Below are 17487 nucleotides of genomic sequence, written 5' to 3' on the forward strand. Positions count from 1 at the left end.
AAAAAAAAAAAAAAAAAAAAAAAAAAAAAAAAAAAAAAAAAACACATCATAGTAAAATTAATACCTTCTCAGCTTCGCATCGAAGCTAAAAGGTTTAATGTTTAAAATATCAATTGATTTTTATTTAACAAAATATTTCACGAATTGTTATGGTTTAACTGCCAGTTGTGAATTTGTTGTAATGTTGTAATGATAGAAATAAGGAAAATAATAAAGTTGGGGTGTTTAGGATTTGATCAATAGGTTAGTATCGAGGTTCTATCGGTGTAGAGTCCGGAGATTTAGAACGATAAAAACAAGTAGATATAAAATGAAAAAAGTCTTATTATTTGTTGAGGTTTAATAATGTAATTAACTAGCACAATAAATATAACGCTGAGACATTCTTGAAGTGGTCTGTGACCTTCTTTCTGACACTCAGTGGATACATCAGATAAGTTAATCATTGATGATTATTTAAGGAAGATATTTCATCGAGATATTTTTGAAGTGACATAAGGTATGAATGTATTTTTATTGTGACAAAATAAACATTACATGATTTTTATTTATGATAAGACACATGATTAATAAAAAGTTGACATATATAAAATTAATAAGACAATGTGTTCTGTAGTGTAAGTATTATGATAGATAAATTATTTATTTGTATTCAAGTAATATAAAATATAAATCATATATTTTTTATTGAAAATTTAAGATGCGTAATACAAGGCATTGGACATACTATGACACTATGTAGGATTTACTTCAATTTTGGTTAACATTCTAAATCAAATTTTTTTTTTTCTTTCTATGTATTCCACTAATTTTAAATTTAGCATATATATTTTGTCTCTTATTTGAGTCGTAAAATGTTGTTCTGACTCACCTCATAATGTAATAAAAACTTTAAAAACCTATTTTTGTAATTAGTTAAATATTTGAACAAATAGTTACGTCAATTCGTGAAACATAGATTTACTTATATAAATATAAATGTGATGGAAAAGTAATTTATTAAAAAAAAAACAACAATGTTTATAAAATTTCAAGATTTATGCATGTTTTTTTTTAATATCAATAATGTAGATTTTTTAGTTACGCATTAAGACAAAAAATGATATTTTTAAAATCCTCAGAAAATTATCTATTTAATGGTTACAATGTCATAACTGGTAATTAAATCATAGAAAAAAGTTCTATTTAAATTTTTGATAAAAATATAGGTTAAAATTATTACAGAAGTCCCAAATTTTACGCAACTATTTTACAGCATTATTTAAACAAATTTGTAAAATTTTAAGAAAAAATTTTTTTTTTATTTTCTTATTAATTTTTGTGTGTGTATTTTTACTTAATTACTAATTAGTAATTATTATTGATAGGTAATTATTATCTCAGAAACTAAATTCTATGGGACAAATCTGAAACTAGATTTTGATAGCAGTAAAATTACATAAAACAGTAACAAACCATAGTAAAATCAACAAAACTTTATGTTGATAAACAGACGACAATAATTTTTTTTTAGTTAAACAAAAATTTTGCTAATACAATAAAAAGTTGAATAAGAAAACAAATTTTTTTTTTTTGTAACAAAAATATGACTTTAAAAAATATAAAAATTATGGACCGTATTTTTTTTATTGTAGGATCCATCTATTTATTGTAAGCAGCTAAATTTTTTTATTTTTTTGTAGTCCTGAGAAATTAACATCATACAGATATTCATTCATTTTTTTAACAAAAAAAAACTTAATATTTCATAACAACTTAAATGGCGAAAGCAATTAAAAGTATCATAAAATTCAAATTTATAATTAATGAACAAACGTTAAAGTTTTGTTTTTATTATTATTACAATTTAGGAAAACTAAAGTTATCTGAATAATAAAACTTTTCCTTAGATACTCTCTTTATAATCTTTACTTATTTGCTGATCGTTATACTTTGTATAATAGTGAGAGATTAAACTACTACATAGTCTAATTTGCCAACTTAAAATTTTAATCAGTACTGTATAAAACACTAGTATAAGTAAACACCATTACGTGCATTGATATTTTCTTAAATCATAATAACTGTATGAAACTTTAAGTATTATTATTTAAGCCAAGTCAACAAACTTAAATAAGAATAGCAATAAGTATAAAGAACGGCACTAAAATAATAATAATTTAATCCATTAAGCATTCACACAAAAGTAAATGTTTACTGTTTATTTCAAATATAAGTATTACAACAATAGTTAAAGTTTTTAATAGTACAAAAAAGTTTAAATAATAAACAATGTAAAGCATCTATAAAAAAAAAAAATTAAATCACCCTATTTTATTAAATTGTTATTATCATTAGTAAAAATTATAGTTTTAACAATATGTTTGTATTAATATCATTGTAATGAATACTCAACTTTTTCAAACAATAGGTTGGTTGGAAAAGTTGTCTAATTGAAAATGTTACAGAACACAAGTTCATTTTCCAACTATAAATGTTAACTTCTTAGACTTATTTTAAAAAAATGGTTACCTAGGAGTGAATATATTTTTTAGTCTTCATTACTAAATAAATGTTTATTAATTTTAAATAACCATTAAACTTTTAAAACGTACCCTAATATATATATATATATATTATTTTTTAAAATTAAGTTTTGATTAGAAGCGCATTATATTATTAAATTTATTTGAAAATCATTAATTTACGTTAAAAGAATATATAATTTATATAATTCACTGTACGTATTATGATATATAAAGAGTTTATGATTGTGTATTGAATTTAAGTGTAAAATCTACATTTATAACAATATTTTATATCATATAACATCAATAAAATTACATAAAAAATTTGAAAAAAATTATTTGAGTATATTATAATTCAATTTTGGTTTATACCAGAATAAATGGTAGTATATGCTCTTAAGAAGGTTTGGTTGATAATTACATATTACGGCTATATTTATACAGGGAAGACCAGCAAGGAATGATTAAACGGATTAAATTCAGTGAACATCAAAGGGATTCGAAATTTCCCGTGACTTTAAATAATGTTCATATATGGTACAATGCAGTTGAAAAATTCGTTAAGATTGCATACGATAATCAAGTCATGTCATCGTTTAAAATGAAACCAGGTAAATAAATTCAACAATATCAGGTCATTTTTTTCCACGCAGTTGAGCTTCCATAGATTAGAGCTATAGACCTCTAGGTTTATTTAAGTTATTTGTATGACTTTTTATTACAAACTCTTAAAGTAATACAAAAATAAAAGCAACTAGTTATATTAAGTGTAAGTTGTCTAGTTGAAATGACCTCTAAATGATTAGTCTCTAAAAATCTAATTGAGTCACTATGCATGTATCTTACTGATGATAAAACTAAATTTTATATTATTTATAGAATAATAAATAAATGATGTTTATATTTCTCAGGTGATATTTTGACTTTTGATAACCATCGTTTATTGCACGGCAGAAAAGGTTATGAAGGATCTAGATTGTTAATTGGTGGCTATTTAGATTGGGATATAGTTAACTCTAGAATACGAGTTTTGAAGTCTCAATTAAGCGATCAGATTTCTACAACAAGCTAATAAAATAAAATATATATTGTGTGTTCAACATGCTAACTCTTACAACTATACTAATAGTGTATTTATGTTATTTATACACATAAGCATGAGACTCTAAAAATTTAAATAAAGTATCATTTAAATTTATTTGAATGTAGACGCAATAAAAACGTTATATTTTTAGCATGTTAAAACAACACTAATTTTAAGTAAGTCTTTATTTTGTTAATGTGGCTTAGTCATACATTGAACTTATATCAGATAATAAAACATAAATGAATTATTAACAATCTATTTAAGCAATTATTAACTTTGTAAAAATAAAACTTATTTTTAATAGAAAAAAATAATGAATAAACAAAAAACAACAAAAGTTCTTTTCGTGCATAGATTTTACATGATATTTTTAATTTTTTGGAAGTGCCATTAAACCAAGTACTTTCCAGAAAATCACAAAAACATCAAAGATTACATTAAAAGAATACTCAAGGGATGCAATAGGAAGACTTATCATTTCGACACCTATCCAAATACAGAACCTTAAATAAAATTTACATATCACTTTAAAAATAATTTTATTATTTATTAATATGTTCTATATTATATTATATAAACATGATTTAAGTATGTTTATTTCTATTTATTTTAACGAAAACAATACAAATGAACTTAGATAATTTTTTATTTAACTAATTACATTCTATAAAATGTAGGTTGTGTACATTTAGATGTTATATCTAATGAAATATCAAATAGTTTTTTTTAATAATGTTTTATTAATATTTCTCAAAAGAAAATTAATTTCTCTTATACCTCTTATATCTGTGTCATATTCTGATGACTTAAGGAAACATACTTACAACTTAATAATTCGTACTCGAGAATGCTTTAGTTCTTATTTGCAAATAATTCATATTAAATATTAATTCATTAAATTAACTAATAAAAATTTCGTTTAAGTAAATTTAATAATGATTAGAGAACTTTCTTTTAATTTTTTATCATCATATTGAATAGTAATAATTCACAGTAAATACTTATTAACAAATAGTCTTGATTCTATTTTTATGTAATATTAAACTAAAATATTATATTAAAGTTAATAGGTAAAAAATAATAAGGAAGAATCAATTTTTGTTATCCAAGATCTAGTTCTCCCTTGTTCACACTAAGTTTTTCTTGTGTTAAAATGTAATTTTGAGTTTGGAATCTCAAGATTTATCAATTATAAACTTAATTGATCATAAAACACCGTGTTTTATGATACCGTACTTCTAAATTGCTGACTCCAGTTAATTAATTGATAAAATAAGTTATACTGTCTATGTACACCTATTATAATCCGTGTGCTTTGATGGTATATCAGAACTTATGCCCCTCCGGTTCACAACTTGAGTTATTAGTTATTGAAGTCATCTCATACATAATTTGAAATAATGCACTGTAAACACGGAGTACTTATCGTTATCTACATTATCGTTAGAAAACGACACGAATATTATGGACACCAGTTCAGTATTTATCAGGGGTTTTTTCATTTGGATAAATAACATTTACACAGTCATCATTAGCCGGTCTATTTACGTGTTTTTGATAAGTTCTAAGCGGTTTACTTGATATTATTAAAATGTGCTAGCCGCTTCATGATAGAGTGCGCATGGAAAAATCTTAACATCTTAATTGTGCCTATCATTGTAATTATTTCATTAGAACGTTTATTTAAAATATATTTATTATTGTCGACAAGTCGCATACGGTATTGTTCGTGTGTATGTTTATATATAAAATCAACAGTATAATAATATTATCATCATCGCTGTACCGTCATTCGGATTGACGTTGTGATTCCGTTGTGTTTAACTTGAAATAAACGCCAGGTAATCTCATTGTTTTCCACGTCAAAATAATAGAATATTTTTGCTTCCCGTAACTATTATCGAACAGTCATATTGACAGTACAAGTATCGTTTTGATGTTTAGATTTAGAAAGATAACGTTGATTATGATACTGTTTTTTAACTATTTCGAATCAATTTGCGCTAATGAACAAACATTTAAATTAGCAATTTTTCTTTTTTTTTAAGACTCAAAATGGCGGAAATCACGAGAACTAAACCGGTGATTTATAATTTTGGAGCAGAAGGCCGAGAAGCCTGTTGGTCCGCTTTGACTAGCTCTATGAACAGATTTCAAAAACCACCGAAAAAAAGTAAGTCTCCACTTTTGTTAATAATGTAATGGTTAATTGATGATTTTTACAACGTTTGGATACCCTATTATTAGAGCGTGTTGGTAACGTTGGTCCGTTAGAAAACAAACGCCAGTGGCTTGTGACGTTTTTGATTAAACGTATTTTTACATTCAAATTTATTTTGTTGGCTTTAAATTACTTTTTTCAAGTGTTTGATTAACTATAAAACCGTCAAATCCGAAAGAAAATAAATTTAAATGTCGAATCACAACGGATACTACACTTCAATTATAATAGGCAAAAATGATCGGAGCTATACTATTATGTACCGATACCAATATTATTATACTTGTATACATGTAGGTACGTTGAAAAATACATCAATAATTTTCAATTACATACATCAATATATTAATAATTTTTAATTAAAAATGATATATCATTAATTATTCTCTAAATGTTTTGTTTAGTATGATGTTAGAACCTAGAAAAATTGTATTGATGTAAATCTTTTTTTCTAAATAAACTGTTAAAACTAAAAACATAAAACATTCAAAATATGCTGTCAAAATTAAATGACATTGACAAGTTTTAAAATAAGACATAAAATGTATTAAACATACTATTTGATATTACAAGTAGTAGATTTTCTCGTTTAAATATATTGAATAAATATTATATTTCTTAATTTTTGATTACACAAATTGCATTCAGTTATTTTTTTATTAATAATAGAAAAATTGAATATATTATTTTATTATATTATTTTTTAAAATTTCAAAATAAAACTAATAATTTTGTTATAAAGACATACATTATTTTACATTTGACATTATTTAATTATAATATCAGAGCTTTGATTGTAAATCTATTGTTTTGTTTTTACTTGAAACTATGCGATTATTATTCAATTTTATTTTTAATTATTCAATTAATAAAAACTTAACTTTTTTATAAGTTATTCCTTTGGTCTATTAGAATATATCATTTTTATTTGATGAATTCTAAATGGTAAACAATTTGTAGTAAAAATACATTTTTAATTAAACTTACAATGCTTTATAATAAATTTTGTTAGAAAATATCATAAAACAATTGTACTGTCACAATGTAACCATGTAAAGAATAATAAACATTTTTAAATACAAATCATATAAAATGACGTCACACATGATTATTTTAAGAAACTTTCTATAAAAATCGAATAAAAAACTGTTAGTTAGACTTAATCAAAATGTGTAGTTTATTCTCTGTACGTCAACAATATATTTTTATTATCACTGTAACAAATAACCTTAACGTATCTACTGGGTGTCATTGAGTTTTGAAGATATACAACCCCACATAAAACATTCCAAACACGTCAGTACATTATTTTTCCATATTTGATACTTTTACAGTTGTCGTTTACTTTCTTGAAAAATAGACAACTATATTTTATGGTTTAATGTATTTAAATTAGTTTCAATCAAAAATAAATAGTACAAATGATTGCATTAAATAAACACCTAACCAGTACGCATCATTTTTGTGAATTTTTTATTCGTTGAATTATATTATTTACTTAGTATGTATATTTAAGTAGCAGCAAAAAATCTAAGCAGTTTTATTTAAAAACATTTACATTATGAGAAAATGCAAAAATCCTGTGATTAAATTAAAAAAGTATTAGAGACCATCTTATAAAATTTATCCTTTCCAGTTAGTTAGTAGTTTAACTACGTTAAAAGCATATTATTTATTAATTATAATGTTAAAAGTGGCTATTTTGAAATTAAAAAAAAAATTTTTGATTTTCTTATTAAAGACAAATAATAAAAAGTATGCTTTTAACGCAGTCCAAAACTGTAAAAATTATTTGAAAAAATATTAACCATAAATATTTACTGGATCAAAAATGATTAAATATGTCTTAACCTGATGAGACATTCTGTATTTTTACCTAAAAAGTTTTAGCAATAATGCTATTTACTCGTACAATTTAATGCCATTCGTTTTTTAGCAACTTCAATCATTATTTTCATGTAAAAAAGATTTATTTTATAGGTATTAGTTTCAATAAGATATTTCAAAGTGTATCCAATTATATTTTTAAGGTGGATGTTTCAAAATAATTCATTCTTAATTTTTATAGTTAAAATTTAGTATTTATGTTATCAATTTTGATATCTTTCAGCATAGACGAACTTTGAAATAATAATTGGTGGCTGCTAAATTTAGTTTTTATTCTTTTTTAAAGTATTTATATAGCGTAGTTCATAATGTTTTTTTCAAATCTCATAATTTTTGATATACTTAATATTTGAGTAAATTTTTTTTTAATAATTTATACATTTTTTAAAAATTTTACTGGGTAATAACAATTTTAGGACAAATACTTATAGATTTACAAGTATTTTAATACATTAAATGGGTATACTCAATGTATTAAAATCGACCCAAAATATAATAAAACCTTATAAAATCAAAAACTCTTCCTAAATTGTATATGTCAATTGACGAAATTATCTTTATTAAATTTGACTCAAATCGCTGTCTGATAAAGGATTGTGTCCACTTCCTTATAATAACTACCAAAATGCATAATTATAAACACATTAGAAACGTTTTATTTTTATTTTATTAATTTTTTTCGTAATTAAGTTGTCTCCATCAAATCTTATCATATTTCTGTATAATTATGTAAAGTTAAAAAATTGATGGCCGCTTAGTACCATTAAAGGCTTTCAAGATTAAAAGACGCAGGCTTATAGTATAATAACGTTTGTAACAACAAACGGATATTATAATGATTATAATATCTGTTGTTTATTACGACGAATATATTTATATTTAGTAAATATCAATATAATTATTTAAATTTTTTTAGTTATTCCTCCATTAAACTTAATGAGTGACAATTCACATGACTCTTCAAGTAGTGAAATTGAAGAAGAATGCCAAGATGACACAACAAGTAAAAAAAGTTCATTGATTTTACCAAAAATTGTTCATTTTTAAGAACATACTTTATAATAACATTGAATTATATAATTTTTGAAGGGTTTTTGCATCCTAACAGAAATATTGTTAATATGCTGATTATGACAAAATACAGGCCCTACATTACAGAACCTAAAATATTATACTTTAGAAAACTAAGCTTATAGTAAAAAATATCTAATATACAGATAGAATTTTTACAAAAAGCCATACATTTTTATAAATTTCGGTTTTATCTTCTTAAAGGAATGATTTTTTTTCTTAGTATCAATATAATATCAAGCAAAAAATATGTTCATTATATATTGTAATATATTTCATATTTAAATGTTTATTAAATGAACAATGAGTAATCCCATTGAATTCGTAAATATTTTATTTAAACTTACATTTTGCTCATGTTTAGCATCATCCAATTCTGACGTGGCGAGAAAGCTTGGAAAGTCTGGTAGAGATAACAATGATCATCTTGTTTCACAGAAACGACACAGGTTTACCAAACATTCAAGTTGGTCGATTAAAAGCAGACAGTCCTTCCGACAGCACTACAAACAATTGCAGCAGCAGACGCCGGTTCCTATGTCTGAATCACAACGGCCTCCAACTCCAGCAACGCCCTTAGCGTCAATTAATGACCACGTAATTCCCAAGTGTGATCAAATCGACTGCTGGCCCAAAGACACGCCATTTGATACCGAGCACATCAACATAAACAACAACACGATAAATAACAATAACAGCTACTACAACGACGATGTTAAATTGAAGAAATCATTTATACACCCCGTTGAAACCAGCCAAGATGTTATACCTGTGGTTGAGCACATAATCATTGAAAAACAGTTGCTCAGTATGGCCGACGCTAACCCTGAAGACCCGTCATCGCCATTATCAGTAGCCACCATAGTCAATGGTGACAACGATAATGACGATAACGAGTCATCGACTGTCTTTACTGACGCTCCACAGCCAACTGATAGCAACAAAAATTACTGTAAGTATATTTACTTAAAATTATTGTTAACTAACAGTTTAACATTATATAAAATTTTCTGACCTAATTATTTCTTCATATATTATAATAAATAAGAATTAATTTTTATTGATTATTCTCTAAACCCTTTTTATTATTTTATTATTGCACTCTACTATGAAATGAGTACAAGAAATATGTAATTAAATTTAAGTCCTAATATGTTATGAAAAAACTTGCATTATTTTTTATCTATTATTACTTTTATTTTATTTAACGATTTCCTTCGTCTGTTACTCATTTTCTTAAAAATACCCCAGGTCATTTGAATCACTTTCTACAAATTTCATTTAACTATATATCTGTTTTTTTTTTATCCACACTTATAAGTAAAATTATTCATTACGGATACTAGTTTCGATTTCATTAAATTTCTACCATTTTTTTAATTTAAATTAAACACTCAATTGAATTAAATGATGTTTTTTAACAGTAGTTTGAAATTAGCACCAAAATAAACATATGTAACTTGCACTACCATTAATAGTAAAATATATGAAATGTAATTTATACTAAATTTAAGTTTGTAATTTGGTCCAAAATTTAAATTGATTATTCATTTGATAGTTTAATAATTCAATTATTTCTTTTAATACTTGGACTCTTCATTTAGTTGAATACTTACTATGATCACGATCACAAACAAGTTATATTCGCATTTTTTGTTTTGTATGCAAAATAAAATATAATATAATATAATTAACATGATGGATATTTTATTATAAAATAAAATATCTTCACCATGATTACTCTTTATAATTTTAACATCCATGTTGTAAAAAACAGTAGCGCAGTGTGGTCGCTGCACAGTATAAACCTGACATAGTTGAAACTAGTTTAAATAATATCTGACTATGATTAAAATCACTATCATAAGAAACGCCTTGATTCAAATCTGTAGATTATGTTAAATTTTAAGAAATTGGTGGAATATTCCAAAGGCTAAATTAACTCCTGTTTCATTATTTATATCCTGTTTATAATTTTTATTAAAAATGTAAAAAAAAATGATATTTATATAAAATAAATCATATTGATTTGTGTCATTTTTTAAAAAATTATGACTGTTTAAAAAAAAAATTTCAAAAGTTGAAACTTCCTGATTTTTAAAATTGTATTTTTTGGAGGATTTCCCCTCTTAAGGGAAACGAGGGTAGTTTTTTCAATTTTTTTAGTGTAATGTCTTCGACTACACATGCGATTTGTGATCTTTTGATGTATTATTCATTAAAATCGGTCCAGTACCTACTGAGAATAGTAACAGATAAAAAAAAACAAATTTTAGTAAAATTAATACATTCTCAGGTTCTGAGAATTGAACTTCAAATTCAATTTTTATAGATTTTAAAATGTTTCAGTAATATAAGAACAATGTATATTATAATAACATAGTATATAAAAATCAGTGTGTACATTGAATACATACTTCTCCCGTAAATCCTGTCTTAATATATTAGTCTCTTCTATCGAATCGTGAACTTACTAACAAATGAATAACCGATTTTAATTGTGGTTTAAATTACATATGTTTTGAATATTTTATAATCAATTTTTTATTTTATAATATTCCCCCAAAATTTTTTTCCATTTTTCACTTATTCTTAAAATCTTTGTTAATGAAAATTAGCTCAGTAGTCTTGCATTATATTTGAGTAAAATTAGAAAAAATATACGTCTATATTAAAAAATAAATTGATCAACAGGCATGGGATCAACAACACCACTTAGTAGTATCAGCAGTGTAAGCAAACGGCATACAATGGAGTTATTGGAAAAACAGTCTTTTAAGTATGATAGAAAAATTAAAGAAATAGACAACAACATAGTAACTTTTTCCAAGTCATTCTTGGGTACAGTACTGTTTGTTGTGCTCTTTCGTCTATTGTTCTAAAAATTATGATTGTCGTCAAACAGCATTATCCTCAAATATCGTTTGGGTAAAATTTTCTTACGGCATTCAATGGATTTTTCAAGCGCATCATTTTGCGTTTCCAAAATATCCAATTATTATTCAGCCTAGGAAAAATTTACACATTCGACACGAAACAGAAAAAAACTCACATGGCTATAATCAAAATCATTTTATGTTTACCTCTGTGATTTTTTTACTTTCCGTGGACCTTTTAAAATCTTGCATGTACATTTATTTGAATATTATATATACAAATCTTATTAAAAATATTTTATTCTTATTATATCTTATCTATTATATAATTTTGCTTAACCAATATAAATATCCTGAACTATATTATTATACTACTCTATTTACCTTAATTATTTACTTTTGATCATATCATTTATTATATATATATATATTTGTTTATACTCATCGCTAAAACCATGTAAAATATTGATTTATAGTGCGTATTATTGCAATAATTATTATTAGTTATCATTTTATTTGTTTGAATTATATATATTGTACATTAGATAGTAATAGGTTTTATCGTTTCATTTAAAAATGTTATAAATACAGGATAATAATTTTAATAACAAAAAATGTTTACTGTATATTATTGTGTTTATATGATAAGACGCCCTTCTCAATGAGATAATATAGTAATTTTTTTGTGATTAACAACTTATTTTCTGTATGTATAACACTAGCAACTAATTTAAGCTGCTAATAAAGTGCCTGTTACATTCATAATGTTTTTGAATATTATTATCATTAATACTTTGTTAATATTCTTTAAATAAAAAAATTTTTATGTACAATAGCTTAAAGTAGTCTGCCTTAGTTGTAAAAAAAACCGTTATATACAATATAGCTTATTATATTAAGTAAATATTCACGCATTAATTTTTTTCTAGTTCAAAACTAACAACTATTTTATTTGTAATATTTGGATATTAATGTTGATTTATTTATTCATTTCTTCTCTTTCTTTCTAACACCAGAATGATTCAAGAGTTTTAGCCACTACCGACACTCAAAGGCATAAAGCATTTGAGTAAATGTATTTGAATAAAAGTATTCAAATACTTTCATTGGTATTGAATAGTATTTTTAAATACATTTAATAAAAAGTATCTGAGTAGTATTTTAAATACAATTATTTAGTATTTAATACTGTTTAATATTCAGTACTATTAATATACTTTTTTTTTTTTAATTTGCTAACCGTAACACAGCAAGCAAATTAAACTCAGTCAAAATGAAAATTGAGAATAATTCTCTGTTATTTTATATGTTACATTATAGTATAACATAATTATTGTGCTTATCTAAATGCTATTATGTATACATCTATTTTTAATACATCAGTTGAACCTACAATAGCCTATTGCAGGTTCAAATGATTTACTCTATTGTCAATAAGACATACTTTACAGGTTTTTACACGTGTACTAATATTTATTTTTTTCACTGATTAGTCTCCAATAATTAATTTTATTTACCTCCAACAAAAAATATCGAAAATAATAAATGAATTCTCTTAATTTAAGAGTACTCAATATTTGACTCAAATTACCCTCTTGGTAATTATTTAGGTGGAACCTTTTGCTCTTAGTTAAAATAAAAACATTATTATTATTTTTTAATTGTATTCTTAGTATTTGAAATACTTTTGTAAAGTAATTTAGTATTACTCAAATACTTTTGTATGAAAAGTATTTTAAATACATTTTTTTTAAAATATTTGAATATTATTTAAATTACTTTTTAAAAGTATTTTTTACAACTATGCCGACACCTCCTTTTTACTAATGTATATATTCTATAAAATAAACAGAGAGTTCAATAAATTTGAAAATAAGATAATTAAATCTTTTTCTTATGATAAAAATAAAATGAATTCAACTTGAACATTTTCTATAGCTTAGTGTTAAAATAAACAATTCTAATGTTTATTAGAAAAAAAAAATTAACTATAACTCATTTTTATTTTTGCGAAAAAATTTAACATTTACAATTTTATTATTAAAAACTTTATTTCAATAATTGAATCATAATCTTAGTGTACCACAGCTTCCTATTTAATACTAGAGTAACTTCACTAAAACATGATTAATTTTTCATCTTTTAAAGTTATTTATTAATTTTATATTGGTGTCGCTTTCATTTTGTTCTCTGAAAAATTCTCTATACTAATAATGTAAAAATATTTATTATTAACTATTCAAAATTTCAATTTGTTATTAAACGTTGAAAACTTGAATTTCCCAGCGAATATGAATAAAATGGGTATTGTATCAAAAATTATGATATTACAGTAGTACTAAATTTACATACTTTCTTTGTAATAAAAACTACTAGCAACAACTTGTAACAATAAGATTAGACAATTTTTTACTTGTAACTCAGTGGTGTTAGTGCACTGGTTGTGTTAATGCATTTATGATGTTACCTTAGCTACACTTAGATCAAATCTTTCTGGTATCATAAAACTGTCATGACTACACTATTGTTCTGTTCAAATATAAACAAAGGAAAATAACTTTTGCTTTTACGTTTTATACTCAATATGCCTACACAGGATAGTGTCATGTGTTGTCTGTTAAGATGCAAGTGTGACAATCATTTCTACGAAATAGAAAAATGTCTTAGTATCGCATTTTATTTGTTTAATTGGATATTTGCAATATGGACACTATTTCAAACAACTCGATTATTTTCAAATTCTCTGTTGGATTTATTTATAAGTAAGGTAATCGAAAAACAAAAATAGGGTTAAAATATAATTTGACATCAATAAAAAATGAGATGATTGATAGCATTTAACCAGTAACCGCAAAATACTAAATGATGAATACTAATAGGTTAAGTAGTTACAAGTTATATAAAAGTTAAACTCCAAAAATAATTCGATATGATATTTCCAAACGATTGTAAAATAAATTTACGTTAATATATCAAAAAATAGTGATTTTTTATGATTGATAAAACAAATGATTTTCGTTCCAAAATGATGTAATAAATTTTAAACATTCTTGATTAAATCGTTAAATTAAAATAAATAAACCTCGAAAGTTGGATGATTTTTTTAAAAATATATATACTAGAAAGGAATTTGATGATTACAAATTGATTTTGTTCACTTAAATAACAATTTAAGTAAAGCAACTTAAAAATATTTTATCATTTTATATATTATTTAACGTATGTTTAACAATATTCTAGATATAATATTGCTAAATTTTATAAAGTTACTTATACAATTAACTTTTTATTTGATTAACTTTTATCTTTTATGTAAGTGAACCTGTTATTTTATATACTGTGATGAGTCCATGTACGAGTTATTTCAGTGAAGTTATTCACAATTTAGTGGATATGAATAGAATAACGTGACTTAATTTTTTATTGAGAAGTAGTTAAAACGTTTAAGAGAAGGATATCCTTTAATACTTCATTAAAAAACAAATATTTTATTGTAAAGTGAGCAATTAACAAATTTTCTATAATTATAATTTCTTTAATGCAATGCGTGTTTAGGAGAAACTATTAAGATCTTAAACAAATAAAAACAGACATCGTAATTTTCTCCTTTGACAAGTTATTTGCTCATCATAATTCCAAATTTTGATATTATACGCAAAAAAAAAACGCAAATTTTAAATAGTATACTATTCTTAGTTAGCTGGGTTTATTTAATTATTACTTATTTATTTTCAGTGTAAGTTGGACGTTTGTGAAATTCGACATATTGTAGAACACACCGTAAGAGAAGTTATTTCAAAAAACTATAAATCAAAAGATAAATCATCAAAGCATTCAAAAGACAATAATTACCATAAACCGATTAAAAAATCTGATGTTGGTTGTACACGTTCATTACCGGCTAAAACAAAAAGTGGACACAAAAAAGAGCTATTGTGGTCTACAGATAGCAACTCAAAATCCAAAACTATTCCAAGTGATGATTCCTTCATTGGAACGACTGATTTAGACGTTATACGCCAAAATAAAGATAGTAAGCCAATTAACCGGTGCCATGAAAAAAACAAATCATCGTTGAAAAAACACGAAAAGCCATTAAATCGCTGTCGTAAAAAAAGTAAATCACCTATAACAAAAAAAAATAAAAAACAAAGCCTATGCCGTGCAAAATATAGTGAAATGGTTGAAATGGATAACGATAAACACCATAAGACAAATTTCGATGGCGAGCAAGCTATTATTTCCAAAGTAATTAAAAAACAAAAACATAACATAGTCAAACAATTTATATAATTCAGTCCCTGACTTATTTACGTACATATTACAGCGCCTAAAAAATAAGTAATTACAATAGTTTTTAGAATTTATTACGTCAGGAAAAAATCAACACCTCATATCTCAATTTTTCGTCAAATTGAGTTGGCACTATCTTGTTTTAAATTTTGTAAAAATCGATTGGTCGTTTGATAAAAACAATTAATTTTCAAAAACGTGAAATGATAGCAGCTGCAAACTAAAATACATTATTAATAAATCAGTTTATTTACTCTTCTGAAAAAGTTTGCAAAAAGTGAGATATTAGGTGTTGCTACATTATATTAAATAATAATAATACTTCGAATAGATTTGACTAACGGATATATTCGATAATATTAAAAAAAAACTATCGATTAAGTTGAATGTTATTATCGACTTCTGAATAGTTTTATACTGTCAAATAAATGGATAAAATATTTAATAGTTTGACTTTGAATAAAAACTACCGGTAGAAATATTCAGTAGTTATTATATGAACAGCAATTACCGTATATTTTGTTTAATAATTCGATAGTCAAAAGTATTCAATCATGTAAATTTCTATTAAAATAAAATATGTATTGTTTTATTTAGTTGTTTTAACAGCATAATATCCCGAATAGTTAGTAATCATAATATGATTGAATTATATTGTGAATTATTATGAAGATAGTTGAACGGCAGTTTCACAGTCGGTAGTTCGGTATCGATTGTTCGAAAACACTATTCTATAATATTTATTTCTGTGGATAATTTTTGAAAACAAATGAATGAATCGATAATTTTAGTTTATCAAATAGTTTGGCAGTTTTAGTATTAGGCATATTTGAATATTTAAAATATTTAAAGTTGGGCAAATTAATGATTTTTGTTAACCCGTTAAAATCAAGTTAAATTAAAAAATATTAACGAGTTCATAGTTAAAGTTAATCCGTTATTTTTTTTAAATATTATAAGTTAAAAGTTATGTTGACGACATTCACTAAAATCTAATCAAAAAGACTTGAATATTTATCATTTACGATGCTCATTTATATTTCAGAGACTCTCGAAACCTATTCCTATTTGCCATGAAAGTTATTCTAGGCCACAGAATAATTTAATAAAGACATCCACTCAGATTGATACTGAAGTAAATGAGCGAGAAAGACAATGCTGTGTCTTATCACTGGACCCTGATCAAGATGAAAGAGAAACTAAAATTTGTGCAATGTATCAGCAAAATATGAATACTATTGAAAATAATCGGAATATGTCCTACACAGATTCGGTGGCGAGTTGTTTGCCTCTACTCAAAAGAGTGCATAGTAAAAAAGACAAGCCAAAAGAATCACTCCATGAAATGGTACCAATTTGGATTAAAACGCGAAAAATAGGATATGCCATAGTTCGGCCTAAAAACAGAATTTTATTGTAAAGTTTTTTTTTTTATTACAATCAAATGAGCATTTGACAAATTAAAAAAGAATTCGATAGAATATACAAATAAAACCAGATATTTGCTATACCAATGAAGTTTTTTAGTTTATATTAAAATTATGT

At 24.3% G+C, this 17487-nt stretch overlaps 3 protein-coding genes across 4 annotated transcripts in view; all 3 read left to right on the top strand.

Moving 5' to 3' along the window:
• The window catches only part of LOC126899569 (gamma-butyrobetaine dioxygenase-like), a 19623-nt gene extending 15411 nt beyond the window's left edge, over positions 1 to 4212 (top strand). The window contains exons 6-7 of the mRNA XM_050674607.1: positions 2952 to 3118; positions 3419 to 4212. Coding sequence (XP_050530564.1) covers positions 2952 to 3118; positions 3419 to 3579 — 328 coding nt within the window. The 3' untranslated portion in view covers positions 3580 to 4212. The remainder of the gene's footprint in view (positions 1 to 2951; positions 3119 to 3418) is intronic.
• Positions 4213 to 4968: 756 nt separating this feature from the next.
• Positions 4969 to 12505, top strand: LOC126899575 (uncharacterized). 2 transcript variants are annotated; one of them, XM_050674614.1, is made up of 5 exons: positions 4969 to 5435; positions 5643 to 5767; positions 8619 to 8705; positions 9138 to 9725; positions 11468 to 12505. In XM_050674614.1, exons 2-5 carry the CDS (start codon positions 5650 to 5652, stop codon positions 11653 to 11655), a joined length of 981 nt encoding a protein of 326 aa, XP_050530571.1. In that variant the 5' UTR covers positions 4969 to 5435; positions 5643 to 5649; the 3' UTR covers positions 11656 to 12505. The 2 variants fall into 2 exon arrangements, with proteins under 2 accessions (XP_050530571.1, XP_050530572.1); XM_050674615.1 differs by lacking the exons at positions 4969 to 5435; positions 5643 to 5767 and adding an exon at positions 5940 to 6112.
• A 1732-nt stretch (positions 12506 to 14237) lies between these two features.
• Positions 14238 to 17385, top strand: LOC126899572 (uncharacterized). Its single transcript, XM_050674610.1, has 3 exons — positions 14238 to 14416; positions 15385 to 15897; positions 16988 to 17385. Exons 1-3 carry the CDS (start codon positions 14255 to 14257, stop codon positions 17360 to 17362), a joined length of 1050 nt encoding a protein of 349 aa, XP_050530567.1. The 5' UTR covers positions 14238 to 14254; the 3' UTR covers positions 17363 to 17385.
• Positions 17386 to 17487: the final 102 nt, after the last annotated feature.

This window comes from Daktulosphaira vitifoliae, unplaced genomic scaffold, assembly GCF_025091365.1.
Source record: "Daktulosphaira vitifoliae isolate Bord-2020 unplaced genomic scaffold, ASM2509136v1 Scaffold_2, whole genome shotgun sequence".
NCBI classification, from domain to species: domain Eukaryota; kingdom Metazoa; phylum Arthropoda; class Insecta; order Hemiptera; family Phylloxeridae; genus Daktulosphaira; species Daktulosphaira vitifoliae.

Bases quoted from the DNA above. Each gene is read 5' to 3' on its own strand.
- LOC126899572 (XM_050674610.1), top strand. From the start codon at position 14,255: ATGTGTTGTCTGTTAAGATGCAAGTGTGACAATCATTTCTACGAAATA. The intron at 14,417-15,384 runs GTAATCGAAAAA...ATTTATTTTCAG, and splicing joins TGGATTTATTTATAAGTAAG to TGTAAGTTGGACGTTTGTGA. The intron at 15,898-16,987 runs GTAATTAAAAAA...TTTATATTTCAG, and splicing joins AGCAAGCTATTATTTCCAAA to AGACTCTCGAAACCTATTCC.
- LOC126899575 (XM_050674614.1), top strand. From the start codon at position 5,650: ATGGCGGAAATCACGAGAACTAAACCGGTGATTTATAATTTTGGAGCA. The intron at 8,706-9,137 runs GTAAAAAAAGTT...GCTCATGTTTAG, and splicing joins ATGCCAAGATGACACAACAA to CATCATCCAATTCTGACGTG. The intron at 9,726-11,467 runs GTAAGTATATTT...ATTGATCAACAG, and splicing joins TGATAGCAACAAAAATTACT to GCATGGGATCAACAACACCA.